This window comes from Megascapheus bottae, chromosome 20, assembly GCF_031878675.1.
Source record: "Megascapheus bottae isolate mThoBot1 chromosome 20, mThoBot2.hap1, whole genome shotgun sequence".
In the NCBI taxonomy this organism is placed as follows: domain Eukaryota; kingdom Metazoa; phylum Chordata; class Mammalia; order Rodentia; family Geomyidae; genus Megascapheus; species Megascapheus bottae.
The window spans coordinates 37,694,933-37,715,064 of NC_143528.1; the positions used below are offsets into that span (position 1 = coordinate 37,694,933).

The 20,132-nt window shown below is 44.2% G+C and overlaps 1 protein-coding gene across 1 annotated transcript in view; it reads right to left on the reverse strand.

Annotated features, from left to right (window-relative positions):
- Window positions 1-20,132, reverse strand: part of Ebf2 (EBF transcription factor 2) — a 177,101-nt gene that overhangs the window by 39,434 nt on the left and 117,535 nt on the right. Inside the window, exon 7 of the mRNA XM_090353621.1 lies at window positions 7,588-7,669. Coding sequence (XP_090209747.1) covers window positions 7,588-7,669 — 82 coding nt within the window. The remainder of the gene's footprint in view (window positions 1-7,587; window positions 7,670-20,132) is intronic.

Sequence of the window (20,132 nt, forward strand, 5' to 3'; positions counted from 1 at the left end):
GAAAAGTGACTGGCTTTCTCAATTTCTATTTTTCTTTTCATTACCCCAACATTTCCTCACGTCTCTCCCTCTAATAATTTATACAAAGCAGGAGCTGAGTTGTAAAGAGCTCTTTCCTGCCCATAAAAGGCCGCTGTGGGAGTCTGCCCGGGGTTCCACTCTTGGCCGGGAGAGCCAACTTTGCAACAGGACAGTGGATTCCTGGGTACCTGGGAGAGCATTCCACCTGAGGATTATGATGACACTGACTTGGGCCTATCCTCGGGTTATTTTTACCCCTTACTCCGAGATGTCTTTGGGTTCATGGTTTTATCCCTCTCTAACTGCATAATCATGTTAGTTATGTCTGTCAGAGGAGGAGCCAACAAGGGCCCGCCTACCAGGCTCCCTTCCTCAGTTCATCTCCAGGTGTTCCTTCCTCACAGATAGGGAGGGTAACTGGAGACATCAATGAAAGCTGGGGAGAACGACCACAATTTTTGAAACGCATGACAATGTCACTGGTCTTTAGTCAGTAGGAACTGACCCACTGGCTCAGAGTTCTTGCTCTGAAATCACAGCAAAGCTTACACTAGACAGACCAGACTCTCGCCTTTCAGAGGAGGGTCATACATCGCAGAGCTCAATGTGGGGTCTCAGGAAAGCCGGAACGCATGGCATTTACAACACACTCAATGTCAAAGGCTCTCTGATACCGTACTTAGGAACATGCATACACCCTGCTAAATAAAATGGTCTCAAAAATTCCTGTGATTTTGCCAAGTATGGAAAAAAATTCTTTATGACATTTTACATCTGGAAATGGAATTAAATTCATGATGTGCTTTTCCTTTATAACTGTTCAGTTGCCATATATGTTATTTCAGCTTTCCCAAAGTATAAGTGTATATGGGATTTTATTTTCCACCTGTGGAAGAAGGAAAGAGACCAGGAGACCATTAAAGCAACAGAGAAAATCAAGACAGACTTCTGGCTATGTTCGGGACCCTGGCTGAGGATCCACACTGTGAGATGTTTCTGTGCCCTGGATAATTCTCAAAACTGACAGGGAAAATCTAACAAAACAATTTGGTGTAAGCCCTCACTAGCTGAACACTGGTTACCAACAAACAAATTGGCTACTGTCATGTTTCACCCTATCTGTTCATTTTTGGCACACATCGAATTTCCAACCCAGATTTAAAGCTCAGATTCCTCTTTGTTACTGGACTCCAGAGTCTCCAAAATTAGCTTTAAACACCTACCCCACAAGCATAGGTTTTGTCTCTTAAAACGTCCCAGAATTCTTAGGGAGAGATGTTGTTTCACACTCCCTAAGGCTAAATTTTCTGTTCAGTGAAGTATCAAGTTCCACATATACAATGTTGGTCACCATAGAGACAGACTCAGAGCATTCTGGGATTGTGGACACCAAGGAGTGGGGACTGTGACATTAATGACACAGGTCCTAAGAAGGCACTTTCTCAGGGAACCAGACAGGGATACGTTCCAGCCATTCCTCAAGCATCTTTCAAGCCTCCCGGCACTGAGGTACGCGTTATGTAGGCTTGCAGAAAACACTGTCACTGCCCCCAAGGAAACTATCATGCAGTTGAGTTGATGAACTGAAGCAGGGCAAACAAGAGACACTATCTCTGAGCAAATATTACTGTACAGTAATGGACCCTTAAGGACTCAAAGACATGGCCATTCAACTCTCTAGGGGACCAAAGAACCAACTTGAATTGAAAAGAGGAGTCAATGTCTTCATTAAGAAAGTAAGAGTTGAGCTAAGGCCTCAGAAATGGACAACATTAAGTTCTACAACTTGAAGCAACTTGAGATGATGATGCAGGAACCTAGGAGAAGAAATTCCATCCGACAGAAGTAGAATCTCACAGCCAAGAGGTTTCTACTGGCATAATCTGCTGGGTGTGATTTACACTGAATACCTTTCAGAGCCTGCTTTTTAAAATCCATTTGAACATGTACAGAAATAATGTGCCAATTTTCTTTTTAAAAAAATCTTTCTGGCACTGGGGGGGGACTGACAGCCATTCTTCTGCTGTATGAGTGACTCATCCGTCTCAAAGGCTACACACACTTGCTGCTCCATCCCACCTCGGGTCCTTTTCATTGAACATATTGCTTTTCCTCCTAAGATGTATGCCAGGGGCAGTATTTCACCAGCAGACGTTTGGGGTTCCCCAGGGGAACCATAGAGTGAGCGTGCTAGATGCAAGTCAAAGTTTGGCTCCATCATTCTCCTCCACGAAACATTCCCCTGAAGACCCCATGAATCACCTATCCTGTACCCCAAATCAGAAGCAAAAAGGTCTCAGAAGCAGCCAAGGAACACATGTACCGCCCGTGCAGAACTAAGAAAGCTCTGTGTTCCAGAATGTTCTACATCTGATTCTGCTGGAGTGGGATCAGGCAAAGAGTGGAGTGCCAACATTTAAGTCCCCTAAGATAGCTGAGTATTTGTTTTCATCGAACTCAAGTCTGACGTGCTCTTTCCTAAAGGTGAGTTAGGCAATGACCTGTGCCCATGTCGCTCCCACCAAGAACACAAAACACATTTCTTCAGTCAAAAGTTCTAGCATCCTGATTCTTATGCCACTCGAGACACCAGGAGTTGGAGATAGGAACACGGAAGGCCTGTGCCTGCAGGGAACACTTAGAGAATGTCACAGTGTTCTCCAAACTTAAAGTATCAACCTGAGGAAAAGACCCTCAGAACCTCAGAGCTTTTCCTAGTCTCCGGGTAGCTAACGATCCTTTCTTTACCTGCACTATATCTGCTTGGCTTTACAGCCAGATATGGAGCACAACTGGAGACCCCCGCCGCCACCTCATTCTTATTATGTGCATTAGAACTCTTGCTTGGTAGCCCAGCAACTTTCAAATGGTAGGGAGACATGAAGTTCTCCAACAGCTGGGGCAGCTCTCAGGCTGAGAGATTTGAACTAAGGAAACCTGCAGGCAGCTGGGGCTGTATTAAATTTTTTACCATTTGGAGTTAATTTAAACTCTCGTTTCTCTCTCTCCAATGGGTGTGAGAGAAACATTCAACAATTTTTATTTAAGGAAAATACATGGTGGTGCCATTAAAAAGTTTTATATAAGAGCTGAGGGTTTAAAAAAAAAATGCTAAGGGGTTGTTGGATGGATCCTGGCTTTGTTTCAAGACCTGAGTAGCCGTGCCCTTTGCTCTCACACCATTTAGTCAAATCCAGTAATGGCTAGCGCCCAGCTGTGTGGATGTGGTGTCTCTGTCAGTGATGTTAATTTCCCATCGTTCTTTGCGGTTGTGGATACCCAGCACGCTGAAATATGGACACAAAGCTCCTTGAAGCCTCTGAGTACCTCCCAGACATCAGCCAGCAACCATGTGGGCTGATACGTTCCTTCATCTTGACCACCGCAGGCTTCTCCCACAGACCTGTCTAGTACAACGCAGCAAGCACAAACCCTTCCTCTCTGCCCCTCCGAGTTCCCTCAAGATGCCCCGTCTACCAGCCCATCCCTGGCTTGTGGGAAACCCAGAACCGAGTCATCTCTAACTCAGAAGTGAGTTCTCTTACAGTAGAAAGGTACCCGCCCACTATGCTTATTCAGTACTCATCTGTTGAGGCGAAGAAATGCATGCATTGAGCATGGGCCTCCCCCTGGCATCACTGTGCAAACTGAGAATGAGCGTGTTGACGGGTCTAACTGAAAAAGAGGAAGCCATTTAAGGGGTGAATCTGAGACGCTCAAAGGTTTCTCAGGAAAGTCAGTAAATGGCAGCTGAGAAACTTATAATGCTGTGTTGGGATGATGGCATCCATTAAAAAGGATTTGGAGGGGCTAGGAGTTTGGCCTAGTGGTAGAGTGCTTGCCTAGCATGCATGACGACCCAGGTTCGATTCCTCGGTATCACATACATAGAAAAAAAGCCGGAAGTGGTGCTGAGGCTCAAGTGGTAGAGCTCTAGCCTTGAGAAAGTCCAAGGACAGTGCCAGCCCAGGACTGGCAAAAAAAAAAAAAAAAGGATTTGGAGATGGGACATGTGTCCAGGCTACTAAGGCCAAAGTCACCTGGTATTCACAGGATGGTGCTTTCTTCCGATGCAAAACTCTTCTTTTACAAATAAGTCATTTGGGGGGTAGAGGGAGGGAAACTGGGAGAAAAACATTGTAAGGGGTATCAATGTTCAAGAAGTAATGTACCCACAACCTGACAAATGTAACTGTAATCCCTCTTTATGTCACCCCGACAATAAAATGCAATTGAAAATCACACACACACACACACACACACACACACACACACACACACACACACACACACAATAAAAATAGAACAGGAAATGAAAAAAAGACCTGCTGGCCTTAAAGATGATGCCATGGTAGCCTCTAAAAAGACTTACTTTTCCTTATAGTGGTGGGCATCAGGCACAACCCAGCACAGGGCTGATTTTCAACAGGCAACATGGAGGCACTTACAGCAGACAAGATCCTACTCTCTGCAGACTAATCCGGCAGAGACCACACAGAAGTCCATCTCTGTCATGAGACCCACTCACACACTTTATTTTCTGTGTCTCTCCCTAGGATGAAGGCCAACTCGCTTGTGAGAACCTTGTAGGTGGAGCCTGTCTCTGAGTTGTTCCTACTGTATTTTGGACACCTAAGCTACACAGGAAGTATAAATAGGAGGATCAAAGTCTAGGCCAGCCTGGGCCAAAATTCAAAAACATATTCAGAAAACTAACTAAAGCAGGAGGGACTGGAGACATGGCTCAAGTCGTAGAGTAATGCCTAACAAATGCGAGGCACTGAGTTCAAACACCCCCCAAAATTGGGCCGAATTCATTTAGAGTTGGGGATCCATTTAATATAATTGTGTCTCTTTCCATAGTTTTTAGAAAAAGAGTCCAAGTTATGCCAGTCCTGAAAGAGGAGGGAGGGGTTTCTTGACTTCATGATTTATTTCTACTGTTCAGATTAGAAGTTCCATAAAAGGATCATTTAGCTGGGTGCCTGTGGCTCATGCTTATAAACTGAGCACTCAGGGTGCTGGGATCTGAGGACTGCAATTCAAAGCCAACCCAGGAAGGAAAGTCTGTGAGATTCTTTTCTCCAGTTAATCGCAAAGAAAAAGATAAGCCAGAAGTGGAGCTGTGTCTCGAGTGTGAAAGCACTAGCTCTGAGCAAAAAAGCTCAGAGACAGCACCCAGGCCCTGAGTTCAAGTCCCAGGACCAGCAAAATCATAATAATCCTTCATATTAAACATGTGTTTTATCATTTAACAAAAGCAGTAAATGAAGTAACTGTCTATATGATAAAAAGTGATTGCCCCCTTTACTCTGAGTTAAATATATATTTCAGGAGCAACTTTCAGAGGGATGGAAATTTCTGGAGTCCGGTGGTGATGACAGATAGTTGGCTAAAAGCCACCAACTTGTATACTTTAGAGTGATTTTAAAACTGTGGGTTGTAGGGTACATGAATTAACGTTATTTCATTCTAGAAAAATGTGCACGAAAATGGCTCATAAACACTAGTTTTACTCTTGAAATAGTATAATCCTAGGCTCTAGAAGCTTTTCGTGTATTTCCTGTAGTCCTGAAAATGTCAAGTGTGTTCTGGGCTGAGAAGCCCAACAGTGCAAGTCCTTGAACAAGGAACATCTCCAGGAGAAGGAGAAACCTCGCTCAGGGAGAAACTGAGGAAGTAGAGGCCAGTTTGCCTACATCTCTTTTACGAACCTATTTCTAAAATCTGGAAGCGATAAAATGAGCACACATTCCTCTACAAAGCCTTCTCATTCGTTAGAACTCTTCACTTCTAACCTGCTTTGAAGATAATGAGGGAGAAGAGGGTAGAAAAGCAATACACGCTGCCCACGCCTTTCCTCTGCCCACGTCTCTTCTAGAAGGGAAGCTAAGCTTTCATTTTCAATATGGCACTTTGGGAATTCTTTCTAATTTCACTTTTAGGCTGACGCCATGGGTTGAGCACTTGCCTAACCAAGAGGCAAGGTTCCTGAGTTCCAATCCCAGTCTGGCCAAAAAGATTCACTTGCTTTTGGGCTACAGCCATTTTGTTGTCATTGAAGACAATGACTTCCTCCTGGGAAAACATTCCTGCTCAGTTCCCAAGAAGAGTCACTGTAGTTTTGTTTGTATCACTCAGCAAGAGAAAGGCCTATGGAGAGGGAAGGGGCTTAATTAATTAATTAAGTACTGCCAGTCCTGGGCTTGAGCTCAGGGCCTGAGCACTGTCCTTGGACTTTCTCAAGGCTAGAGCTCCACCACTTGAGCCTCAGCACCACTTCTGGCTTTTTTCTATGTATGTGGTACCGAGGAATCGAACCCGGGTCTTCATGCATGCTAGGCAAGCACTTTAACCACTAGGCCAAACTCCCAGCCCTAGGGCTCAGTTTTTAAAGAGAGCCTGATAAGAATGTTGACTATGATTATACTTAGGCCAAAAAGTGTTTAGGTCACAGTAAGATTTCTTGATAAACATGATGTAGTAAAAATGAATGAATGAATGAATGAATGGATTTTTTTCAAAATAATTCTCACTGGTATCTTGTATGCCCCTTCCTTCTCTTCCTTCCCTTCCTCCCCCACTCCCTCTCCCTCCCCCTTCCTCCCTTCTTCCCTTCCTTTTCCTACTGTTGGCTAGGCAGGGAGGGAGGGAGGCAGCAGTCAGTACAGGCCCAGGACATGGAGAGAGAGCAGGGGCCATACTCCCCTATATGGCTTCACAACCCAGGAGCTGGTGAACTAGCTGTCCCCACTGCTCTCCCTTCAAAGTCTGCAGTGTAAACACCATTGTTTAAGCCACATTTCCATGTTCCAGGGAGAATGGGATCCAGGCAGCTCCTGTGCTTGGAAGCAGCAGAAACTCATTTGGAGCATTCAGTGTGGAACCTTCAAAGCAGAAAGGTGGTGTGCCAAGCGGGGCTGGCACCCTTCTCCTAGACCCAGCCCAACAAGCTTTGCTTTGTGCCATATTTTGGTTTTTTGTTGTTGGATTTTTTTTTTTTATTATTCGCTCGTCTCCTCAGTACATCGGTGGCCAGGGTGATAAAATTGGTGGCAGATTTAACTGCCGGGCAGCTGGGTCACAGTCCCTTGGGTCTTGTTGTCATGCTGAGGTCTTAAAGTGGCCATGGCTACTGGGGCGACAGCCTTCTAATGGGCTAAGAGAGAGACCACTGAATAGTTAATCGGGAGGTAGGAAGACACAGGCTGTTGCTTACAAAAAAAAAAAAAAAGAAGAAGAAGACAAGCTGCTTTGAAAAATCCCAAGGTGGTTGAATATCAAGAACCCAGTTCCTGCTGTGGGCAGCTGAGTGTGGCAGGGGCAGCCTGAGGGCTTAAAATCGAATCTCCAGCATAGGTTGGTGCCTCTCCCGTGGGCTTTAGCAATAGAAGCAGAAATCCTAAACACTACAAAATGAAGAGCCCCTCCATGGTTTCCCTGGCCAGTCACCTTCTGCACTGCTCGCAGGGAAGGTACATGATAGGGAGGAAAAGAAAGCAAAGAAGTAAGAAAGGGGAAAACCAGATAAACCAGATGACATATTTAACAGTCATGGCGCCTTACCTGAAATCGTCTCATGTCCCTGGGGTTTCCCGCTGTTTTCAAACAATTCTGATTACACTTGAGGAAAAATTTTAAAAAGAATCTGTGAAGAGAAAGCAATGTGTTAACTTCATGGTTTTTTTTTCCCCCAGTAAATATTTTGTAAGGGTGACGATAATGTGCATTCGATTAGATGTGATTTGAAAAGTGATTGTATTTCAGGTCTGGGGAATTTCAACCAGCCTTCTCCTGGTCAGGACCATGACTGACCCCCCCACCCCCAGCAATCTGTGAAGTTGGATGTTTTTTATCACAAGCTTCTTTCTCCACCACCATGGGGGGAAATGACAACTGGGCTCTGGTTTATAAGACAGTCCTTCAGTTACTGTAGCATTCACCCTGCAAAGAGGCACTGGATACAGCAGTGACCCCTGGTGTACACAGTAGTCTTGCTCTGGGCTTAAAAATGGCAGGAAGTAGCCCAGAATCCCCTTGGTTGCTCTGGGCTCTCCTGCAGCCACACACACCACCTGAAGGTGATCTGACCCTGCGTTCCAATGTTCCCCAAATCAGAAAACGGCAAGCTACAAGACTTAGTCTGCTACATTCCTAATTGATAACAAGTGTGAATGTCCTTCCAGACCTATCCAGAAAAAAAAAAGCAAAAAAAAAAAAACAAACCCCATCAGCTCACAAAGCCACACATCATCACGGTGTGAGGTTATCATCTGGACTTTGGGAGCTTGTGTTCTCTTCAGTGATCTGTGTGATTTTGAAATCAGGAACCATGAAGCAGACAACCATATCCGCCAAGAAAAATGACCCAAGTGGTCTGTGGAGAAATTTACTTAGTTCCCATTTTGAAATTTTGTTTTAAAAATACAGGTTTTTTTTCATTTGTTTCACTTGCAGAGTCCTTTCCCTTAAAAAAAAAAATCTAGCTTTTGCAGTGTTCAAGTCCCAGGTGAGCTGGGCCTATTTCCCTTCCAGTTTCTATGACAACGAAATTTCACCGCAGTCCCAAAGTCCCTTCAGAACTCTCACACCATGCCTTGAATTAGAACTTTAAAGGAAAAGATATACATTTTCTCCAGGATTTACCAACAACAACGAAAGAGAAGTACAAATCAACAATGCTTCCTAAAAAAAAAATCTGTTTTAAAGCACCAGTTGTGGAAATGCTCTCACCATTGACCTTCTATTTATTTGTATTTTTTAACAACATTCACACAAAAGAATTCAGGAGCCTTCCAATTGACTGAATGTATCACTTACAAAAAGAAAAAAAAAACCCAATGAGAAGGTAAACAATAAGCAAAGATGGAGAAGGGAAATTGACTCAGTCACTTCTGTCTCCAAGCTCTTTTATCCTTTGTTTGCTAAAATTATTTGGCAACACACCTCTGCCCAGATCAGTGAATAAGGTTGAGTATGAACTTGGAAGTCACATATTTTTAATTGCTTTCTAATGTCTATGGTTCACTTACATCTTGTGATTTTTTAGAGGGTAGGCAGGAGGACCACGGGAGCCTGAGGGTCTAGTGTCAGAGATCGCCAGGAAGAAAAGGGACAGCACTGATTTTGTGCAAAGTATATAAATTCACAGCCTGCTGCAGAATTAAAGAGTACAATGATGGGTCAGCCTGTGGTGTCTAGAGTTAGAAAGGACAGCCTTTATTTTAGTCAAAAAGGAGCAGGACTCAAACATTTGGTTTCTAGAAGGGCCACCATTCCTGTTTGTCCAGTCCTATCACAGTCAAGCTCTCTGTTGCCAAAGCTGGGAGACACTTGGATAAGAGACAGAAACCCTGTTTTTTCTCATGAAGCCTCTTTCCAAATAATAACCACTCCCCCCCCAACACACACACACTGTATTTCCCCTCTAACACCCTCAAAAAGCAGAGTTTATAGCTTTCCCCTAACAAAGCCAAACAAAGGGCTTGTTGTTATTGACTCCTTGGTTTCTGGAAAGTTTGGCCCTAACTGGACTGTCTTCGAAGCTATGGTGTGCTTTTTACTTCCCGTCGCTGTCTCCTACCCTCACTCCTCAGGTTTCTGCTGGAAACAGGAATGCTCAAGGAAGCATTCTTAGGTGAGTGCTGTGGCCAGTAGGAAAGTGCAAAAAAGACACATGTCCACCTCAGATCAAATTGATTTAGGGAAACATGGAGGCTGGTGAAAGGCTTTATTCATTTTAAATTAGGGTCCTTAGCAGCTTTCTGGATGGAAAACACACAGTGTTGACCCTTTTTTCTTGTTTCAGGGCTGAGTTATAAACTACATAAATCCCTGCACAACCTGTTTAGGCTCCCTACACGAGAATTTAGCATCTGGATCCCAATGGGGAGGGAATGGGCCAAGACATCCTTACATTACAATCCAATGTGTAGTAAGCTATAACCTACAAGTGCCACCTCTAAACGGCTGCCACCATAAATTATGGCTTGTATTATATATATATATATATATATGTGTGTGTGTGTGTGTGTGTGTACTTATATACACATATATGTATATATATTTGGTTCTAAAGATGGAAAAGAAATTCTGGAGCTTGCTGACAGGCTATCTCTGACTTTCTCTGGCCCATCCACCATTTACCCCTGTAGCGTCCACTCCACCATGCCCTGGGTCTTAGGGTAGATGGGGAAAGGTTTTCTCACCATCTTTTAGCCACAGGCTAACGTGCAAGGAACAAATTCTCTTGGAATCCCCTGGGTCTGGATCCCTCCAAAGCCAAAGCCGGAGCTGCCTGGAAAATGTCAGCTTTCTCCACTCCGAAACAGAAAACCAAAATGAATTACAAGATTCAGACCAAATGTGCAGATTTCTCATCAAGATGGGAAATCTTTCCACTTTCTGCAAACAACAGTGACAACATAAATATTACAAGCACTTAGCAGGCTGCAGTAGGTGGGGCTTCTGACTGCATTCCTGAGGCGTGAGCCCTAACAAGGGGGCGGGGGTAATCGTTATTTTATGGATAAGGAGGAATGGAAAGGTGGGGTCAAAATGTGAACCCCAACCAACCCCACATTTCTGTAGGTCCTCGGGTCACAGAAACGGTCTCATGTTCCAAAGGCATTCCTTTATAGCAAAAAATATGCAATCACAGGCACACGTCTTGACCTGCCAACAGCTAACATGTAATCAAATCACTCCACATCTCTGGCCTCAGTGTCAACGGTTAAAGGAAGAGTTGGATCTAGTTATCTCTAGGATTTCTTCCAACATCAAGATACCATGACTGCAGCTGGGTGCTGCTGGTGCCTTATACCTGAAATCCCACCTACAGATGAAACAAGATTGTGGTTCAAAGCCAGCCCCGGTAGGGAAGTCCATGAGACTCTTACATCTAATTAACCAGCAAAAAGCCAGAAGTGGGCCCGGGAGTTTGGCCTAGTGGTAGAGTGCTTGCCTAGCATGCACGAAGACCCGGGTTTGATTCCTTGGTACCACATACTTAGAAAAAGCCAGAAGTGGTGCTGAGGCTCACGTGGTAGAGTTCTAGCCTTGAGAAAAATCCAAGGACAGTGCTCAGGCCCTGAGCTTAAGCCCAGGACTGGTAAAAAAAAAAAAAAAAGCCTGAAGTGGCTCAAGCAGTAGAATGAAAAAAAAAAAAAAAAAGATGGGGAGGTGGGGAATAGTCCTGAGTTCCAGCCCCAGTACTGGTACACTTGAAAATTCTCCATGATTGTCAAAGAAAATGGATGCGACTCACAGCCTTCCAGAAAGGATTGTTTAGGGGAACAATTCACTGAAGAGAAAAAGACCAGCACTTGCTGGAGTAAAATGGGTATGTGTGTAGCAGGAAGAGGAGGTGGTGTGAGAAATAGGTTAAAAAATACACCGAGATAAGAATGTGGAAGGGAGGCGGGGGGGGGGGGGCAGGGGGTGTGTTCTGGAGCAATGTTTTGACAAGGGCTGGTGGGTTCCCCAAAATAAGGGGCAAGTGGCTAGGCAAAGTGCACCTGTCCATGTCCATCAGGGTCCCTCTGGGGCTTCTTCAGTATGGGGTGTGAGGAAGATGATAGGTCAGGGCCATTCTGCTCCTGCTCACGCTTTAGAGGACTCAACAACGGAATGCTGCAAAGGCTACAGGGGAGGGAAATTTGGGTGTATTCCTGCTGCCAGCACCCCCAGTCCTCAGAGGATGCCTCCCAAGATTCCAAGCTGACACCCAAAACCACAGCTAACACCAAACTCTCGAAATCCTAGGCCTTTTCTTATATATACACACTCATTAAAAAAAAGCACTTCATTTATAAACTAAGATGAGATGAACAGCACCAATTAGTAAGAGACAACAAGTACGACAATACATCATTATAAAAGTTATGACTTATTTCCGGAACTTCCCATTGAACTCTTTTGGACTGGAGCTGACTGTGAATAACAGACACCCAGGAAAGGGAGCCAGCAGGTGAGGGGGCCCTGGGCCCTGGGCTGGGCATGCAGGACCTGCCAGAACGGGAGGACGGGGCTGGAGGCTGGGATGTGCTGGCCGCCAGTGTGCCTGGCAGTCTCTCCTACACCAACACTCCACTCCCGTGGTGCCACACAACTGGCATACGCTGCAGTCCACTGAAGTACACTTTGAATGGGTAAGCCTTCGGGGATGCAAGCAAGCCACTGTGTTTGCTTACCAAAAAAAAAAAAAATAGTCCTAAAACTGAAGGGGGAAAAAATCAGGAAGGGACAGGAGAAGAAGAGACTTTCCAACTTGTCTCCGATTTTAAATCCAAGATCTAATCTCTCCTAATAAATTTAATACAAAATACAAATCTTCAGGTGAACACTGGATGACATCCCCACGCAGGAAATGATTGGATAGGCATTCCCACAGAGGAGGCGTGAACTTAGTGCTACCACTGTCCAAAGTCTTATTCCAAATAAAGTAAGGTGTGTAATACGTTTCCCCTTGAAACTCAGTTCCCAACTTCCCTAACACAAGAGATCTAACTTGCTCTCCTCTAGAAACAACTTCCAGGATATAGCCACCTCACCCACACTGCAGATCTGAGAGCAAACTCTCCAGGGCCCCGAGTGGTGATGCACTCGCTGGGTGGCCCTGTTTATCTGCCCTGATGCTCTCCTGAGCAGTTTGCATCTCTAAAGGCTGAGACAAAGATCCTGTTGCTATCACCTCACAAATCATGTTGGTGCTTAAAGGTCTGTGTCCATTGATTTTTGAGGAAGACACCTTTTATCTGGATTAGCTGTTAAACCTCCTTTTTTTTAGAGGCCAATAAATTAAAATACAATTGACTTTCACTGCCCATGAGTGCCTCTAAAAAGAAGAAAGCCCTTCTCAGGTAAAGTGCACTCCAGCTACTTCAGCTAAAAAAAATGTAGAGACTAGCTATTCGGAGTCCCAGAATGACATTTGAAAAACACAAGGCAGGGAAGGAGGCATTTCCTTTCTTGTTCAGAAATTCCCGTGTGCTTTACATGATAATCCAGGTTCTAACATCTGAGAGAGAAGCCATGTTGGATGCATAGAAGCCCTGCTATGCTGTCCCTCTCTGAGAATGGTCCTTGAGATCGGTTTCCACTGGTGACCAGTGGAGAAGACGGCAGAGGCCCAGCTCATCTGGTTTTCAACTGGAACATCCCTGAAGCAGAAGCAGCACAAGGTCTTTCCCCTAAAGCATCCCACAGACACCCACAGCAAGCAGGAACACTGAGGAAGGACAGAGCATGGCAGCTCAGCCTGGGTCTGAAAATGAAGAATGCTAGGGAAATCTAGAAAGGCTAGAAGAGGCCCTAAGGCTGATTTAAGGGTCTCACGAGAACTCTGACAAGAGCCCACCGGGTTGAAGAGGCTCTGGAAGGCCAGGATCCCAAGGGCTCTTGCTACCTCTGAAATTAATTTGGCCATGACACACCTGAGATTATGTTGGTGGAAAACAGTTTAGCAAGATGATGGCAGAAGCAGAGCAGTCAAGGCAGACTCATGTGGGATGGTGGGGAGTGATAATTTGACTCACTGGCTTTCTTGGCTCAGCTCATATACACAAGGTCTTAGGTATCATACAGATTTGATATCTGTGGTAGGTCCTGGCAATTCCCTGTGGCTACCAAGGGGAGGGAGGCTGCACTCACCCCTGCTCTGTGACTCCTTGAACTATATAAAGAAATACATGGGTAGACAAAGATCCTCTAATCCCCTAAGGCAATGCTCAGGAAGGGATCAATTACCATTAGAACTGGTAGGTAAGCTGGTACTCTATCACTTGTGCCACGGCTCCACTGCTGGCTTTTCAGTGGTTAATTGGAGAGAAGAACCTCATAGACTTTTCTGCCCAGGCTGACTTTGAATCATGCTCCTCAGATCTCAGCCTCCTGAGTAGAAGCATGCAGCTTATCGGCATTTTTTAAGCAGAAAAATGTCTTGCTTCCTCTCATACTCAACTGCCTGAACTCCTCTTGGCTAAAAGACTGGTGACAATTATAATAGTCATTGGTAATGGACAGATCTCACTAGTTTCGTATTTTTCCCACACATGCTTTCATTTAACTTACCAACTCGAGAGTGAGTACACAAATAGACCCATTTTACAGAGGAGATCAAAAAATGTCTTAAAAATTAGCTTATCTGACCAAGGTGCAAAATGACAGAAGGACCAAGTTCAGGAGCTCTCACCTATAATCCAAGCTAACTGAGAGGCAGAGATCAGGAGACTCAAGTTTGGAGACTGGGCAAACGTTCATGAGAATCCATCTCACTTTACAAGCTGAGTGTGGAGGTTCACCCTGGTGAGCTCAGCTGTCTGAAGGATAAATAGGAAGACTGACGTGTAAAGCTGGCCCTGGCCAAAAATGTGAGACACTATCTAAAAACTAAAGCCAAAAAAAGGGGCCAGAGACATGGTTTAAGTAGGAGAGGGCCTGAGGGTACTGAGTTAAAACCCTAGTATCACTAGAAGGAAAAAGAAAGCTTGTAAGTGGAGCACTTTGATTCTGAGCAAACTGTCTCTCTGCCAAGAATTTAGCCAAGCTTCCACTGAAGACAAGGTGGAAGCCGTGGTCAAGAGGTGGTTCTTTACAGACCAGTGTCTCTTTGACTCCATGCAAGTCTTAATTAACACTGCCTCCTCCCACTCTGGAAATGAATGCAGAGTCAGTCTTTATGCAGCAAAACCAGCAAACCATCAGGCATGTCTATCATTCTTATCAGGGCCTGTGTGCTCTGGAAATTCTACTTGAAAGTGCAAAGGAAAAATAAACAAATCTACCAGATGTTCAGAACACAAGACTTCTCAAGAATGTCAGTGGCCCAGTGATGGCTCCACCCAAAGAGCTTCAGCTTGCTACAAAACAACAACAAACAAACAACAACAAATACAGAAGGTTGCTCAAGCACCTAAGGAAGATTCAGCTCTATGTGTCCTAAGAATAGGACAAGAAGCCAGTGCGGTAATGTAAGTTAAATTCATTCTTGGAAAACATTTTTTGAGAATCAAATCACTGCAGCTAAATTTTGAAAGCCTTACCCAAGGGACACACGATAGTTTTGGAGGATGGAGATTTTTAAATAGACCAGAAAGCCAATTCTTTCACCAGCAAATATTTTCAGTTTTATAGTGGCAGCTAATTGGAGTGTCCCTACCATCTCCATAAGACTTCAAGTAATTCTTACGACGACTGCTACTGCTTAATGTTAATCTTAAAACTCAGGGCTCTCCCTGGGCCAGCAGTGAGAGGCAAGCTGCCCTTCAAACTCCAGGGAAGGCCGCTGGGCCTGGAGCAGACAGACAGTATACTCACTTTTTGCTACATATACTTGTGCCTAGCTCTATCCTAAAACTGTACACTCTCCAAACCAAATTATTCAAGATGACTTGTCACAAATTTATATCAGATCCTCTCTGGGAACCGCATCTCCCTTAAGTAGTCAAAGAAAAACAAAATATTTGAAAAGATAGTAAGAAAAAACCTCACCACATTAAAAGAAAAATAAAACAACATATGTAATTAATCTAGTCCAACAGATTGTAGGGGAAAACAAGAATGTGACAACAGCAAGATGGTGGGTCTAGGTCCCCGTCACTGTTTGCAGCGAACTCTGGCCAGCTGAAGAATTCCGCCCTCCAATACAATTTGCTGGCTCCTGGCTGGCAACTGGCCTCATGGAACCATTTCCTAGCCCATCTTCTTCTCTCTGGCAACAAGCTCCTGGATGTGGCATTTGAGCTTAGCAGTAGATCCTCCCTCCAGTCCCCAAGCACGCTGCCACTCAAGGAGAATAGGTTGCATTCACTCAGGCACCAGAAGCAGGGCTGTCCCTCACTCTGCAAATCAGACTCTATTGATAGACTCCATTTCAAAGCCATTTCCTGATTTCTTCTGAAGTGACTGTCTCTTCCACAGGGTAGCTGAGCTGAGCTGCTCAGACCAGGGGTCACTTTGTTGTTTTACTTCTTTCTGACCCTCTCTGATTTCTGAGATTCTGGCCTTCTGTTGGATTTTAATTTCTTCTCTATTCAGAACATCTTCACTCTCCTGAATTTCATTACTTGGCACCAAGTGGCTCACGGGGAGAAAAATCTCTAAGGAAAAGTCCTTGTTTTTTGCAGTCAGATGAAAAATCTGACACCATTAATGAAAATAATAATTGAACTCTTTGGGCCTGAATTGGAAGGGAACGAAACACTAAGAGCATGTTTGTAATTCTAATTGTTCTTCTAAACATGTCTTCCGAGGGCTCTTGGCAGTGAACACAGATTCATCTTTTCCTTTTTTTTTTTCTTTTCTTGCAAACTTGGGTTTTCCGCCCTGTCTCTGCCTTTCCATCCACACCTCAAAACCGAATCACATTACATACTGCCTTCAGAAAAACTCCCTTTCCAGTGAGAGCTCAGCGGAAACACACAAATCTAGTCTCCTTTCTGGTACCGAGATTTCTTGGGTGAAGGAAAGAAATGAAGTTATTAGTCAGCCACCAGCTTAACGGTCCTCACTGTCCTGTTTCCCTCCCTGCCCTCCCCCCCTTCCCCACAAAGCCCATCTCTGCTAGGCTGAGCAGTGAACACCAATTACCGCAAGGGCCCTTTGCTGCTGCCTGGTTGGCTGGTTTTACTGTTTTGCCAGATGGTTGAGGCCAATGTGTAAAACTCTCCACCCAACCATTAATTCATAACTCGGTAATAACTTTCCCACGACTCCAGGAAATTGAAATGAAGTGCAAATGTGAATATTTGGAAAGGGAATCAAGGTTGGACAACTATTTTACACCTGCCAGAATCGATAATGGTGAGACAAAAAGATAACGCTATTTCCACAGGCTGCAGCCCGCGCTACTTTCCCAGAACCGAAGAGACAGGACTGGATGTGCGGTGCTGGAGAGAATGGGGAACAAAGTCAGAGCCTGGACTCCTCCTGGCATAGCCTCCTCTCTGCAGATTGCAGTTTATCCCTACTGCACCTCTGAGGTCACTCACAAATGACCTTGAGCCCGAACATCTAGGTAACATTATATTTTTAGGACAGATTCCTAGATTAGCAGATGTGAGTGCATTCTCTTGCTAAGACAGGACACCATCCAATGTTTGTTAGCATCATTAAACTAAAACTGACTTTTCACCTGCTCCCATACCATATGCAGCTGCAAATTTTTAAATTAAACTATGAAGCCATGCATAAATTTACATATATTACAGACTAGCCTCTCCATTTAACATGCAAATGTACTCCAATGTTTCAGAACACCTTCTGTCGCTAATTAATTTGCTGAATTATAATTAGACTAATCCTGCATAATTAATAAGCACAGATTTTTTTTTAATTTGTAAGCAGCTTGAGGAGATCATTCACTTCCTTCTATAAACTGCTAAGTAAGTGTTAAAAAAAATCTGGAAAGAACATGTGTGAAAGGTATGTTTGATGTCGCGTACAAACGCAAACTTGCATGGAAGACACCGGAGGAAGAATGGATAAAGGTACATTGTCTGAAGACAACATTCAAACAATCACAAAAGACAAAAAAATCCCATCCAGAGGACAGGGACTAATTCTCCCTTTGTCTCCTTGTATATAGTGTTTTATTCTTTGCCTTCTATCCATCCGTCGGATCTTCCAAGATCACAGAGGCGGGAAAGGATTAAAGTAACCGTATGTTGTATTAGCCGAGATAATGATATTAACACTCCACTGTATATCAAAACACTCAGTGCACGCTGGGTGCTTCTAAGCCCCTTTGATGGTATTTGGAATCATTTTCATTTTGGCTGCCAAAAACACCCGAGATCCATCTAGTGGAAACAATTAAGTTCCATTAGTACTGTATCCATTCGGTAATGATTACAATGAAGAGTCCCTCTTTAGTGTGGGAGAGTGGAGTTGCAAAGAAAAACACGCATCTGTACACTTGAAAATGTGTAAAACTATAGCGTTTGACAACAAGCACGAAGCTCCATTCTGAGAAAGTGGGATCAGGAGAGCTTGGAGTATGGTCTGATGACGTGCTCAGAAATTTCACACACACAGGGTGACACCGTGGATGACCAAGGCCAGACTGACCAATCATAGAGCAAGCCAAGAAAGGATTCATGGGAGACAATCGGGGGTGCGTGTTGGCCAGGGGAGAACTTTGGGACCTTCAGCCGGATGGGGAAAATCACTTCAGAGGAAATGCAGAGCTCCTTGACCCGCCCATCAGTGAAGCACGAATACCAGTGACTGAAAAGATCAGCAGGTGAGAGGATGGAGGAGCCACTTGAAACACTCCTGGCTTTCCAGCAGTGTGAGTTCATTCTTCACAGTGACGTTTATAAATAGAGATTGTTTCTGCAGAATAGAAAATGATATTCCCACGTTCATTTCTATACGGAATACACCTTCGTACTACCAGGGAACCAACTTTTTTTTTTCTAACAAAGCTAGGAGGTAAACTAGTCTGAGAGCTGAGAAAGCAGGCAGGAAAGTGCATTGGCTCCTGGGAAGCCTTTGGCCAGTGCTCACAGCAGAAAGGGAAGGCACCGTTCAAGGAGCAGCCCAGACAGCTTCCTCCTGGGGCTCTGGCAGCAACGAACGCGAATGCAAAGACGATTCTGAAGGCATCCGGGAAAGGCTGCCACAAGTTTCCTGCACTAACAAATGTTATTCCTTGGATAGCTGAGGAACATAAGATCCTTGGAAAGTTTTTCTAAGCCAAACCATAGTCCTTCCCACCAGCCCTCAACCTGAAGGTCCCCAAACATCAGGAAGATATTTCTAAAACCATGGAGAGAGGGAGCATGTTGGGCCCTCAGAGGTTCCTCCAAAATAACACCACAGCTGGAATCACAACATGAGGAAGATGCACAAACTATTCTCTCAAGAAAATACGGGAATGGCCACCTTGTTTGAGTGTGCCACGCACTGTTTTGAATGGTTGTAATAGAAAATCTGGGTCTCTGCAGTTAGGACTGTGAACTGCTCTATTTTCCTAACACAATAAAGTGCTTATGGGTTGGTTAAACTCAGAGGGTAGATTGGGGGTCTCTCTGCCCCCTCCCATGGAGTTCTGGCCGAGCACTCCTTGAACTTGCTGGAGCAGAGCACAGAGCTGATAAGAGTCACGTACTGAGAGCCAGCAGGTTTGATTGGTGACTTACTGTTTTTCCTTCATCATTGCACAGCCAATTGTTACGATGTGGAATTAGCTTTCATGTCATTCCTGACAAGTTATTAAGGTGTTCAATTGCCCAGGTGTAGAGCAGTGTGTTAACAAAGCCATGACTTTGGCTCAGTGGTTTTCTCCTAATGGTCACATTGTAAGAAGTTTCTCTAATTTTAATTTTTGTTTGTTTGGTTGTTCTGGACTTACACTGGGGCTTGAGCTCAAGGCTTCACACTTTTTTTAAATTATATTTTTATTATCTTTAAGCAGTTGAACAAAAGGGGTACCATTCTGGATCAATATCACCTCTTCCTTTATTCTCTCCAATTCCTCCCAACCCAACCCTTTCCTAGTTTCATAGAATACACATTGAATATAATTGGTTAACTTTGTCCACTCGAGCTTGGCATTCTACCTCTCGAGCCACAACTCTACTTCCAGCATATTACTGGTTAACTGGAGGTAAAAAATAATTAAAATAAAAACTCTTAAATTTGTGTGCCAAGGCTGGCTTTGAACTTCAGGCCTCAGATCTGAGTCTCCTGAGTAGCCAGATTACAGGCCCAAAGCATCAGTTTTCTCATTTTCGTTTCTGATAGGAGGTTTCCCTCCATGACAGCCCTTCTGGTGAGGAAGAAAAACATCAGTGATAATTACAGCCAATCCTGATTTCATCTGACAGATGTGATGGCTTACCTTCACTTTAGCCAGTAAAGTAACTCATACCCAATTACACTGAGGGAGAAAGAAAGAACATATACCCTGACAAGTAGCAGGTGGTACATATGGAATTATCGGGTCCGATGTCAGATTAGGCACCTTCAGACTGCATTTGCCAAACCCACAAACAAACATAAAACCAGATATTTCAACATTCTGTCGCTCCCTTAGCAAAACAGATTTTCTTCTACTTACAGTAGAGCTAGTTGACTTTCATTAGAATCTTGTTTAACTTTTTTTTCTT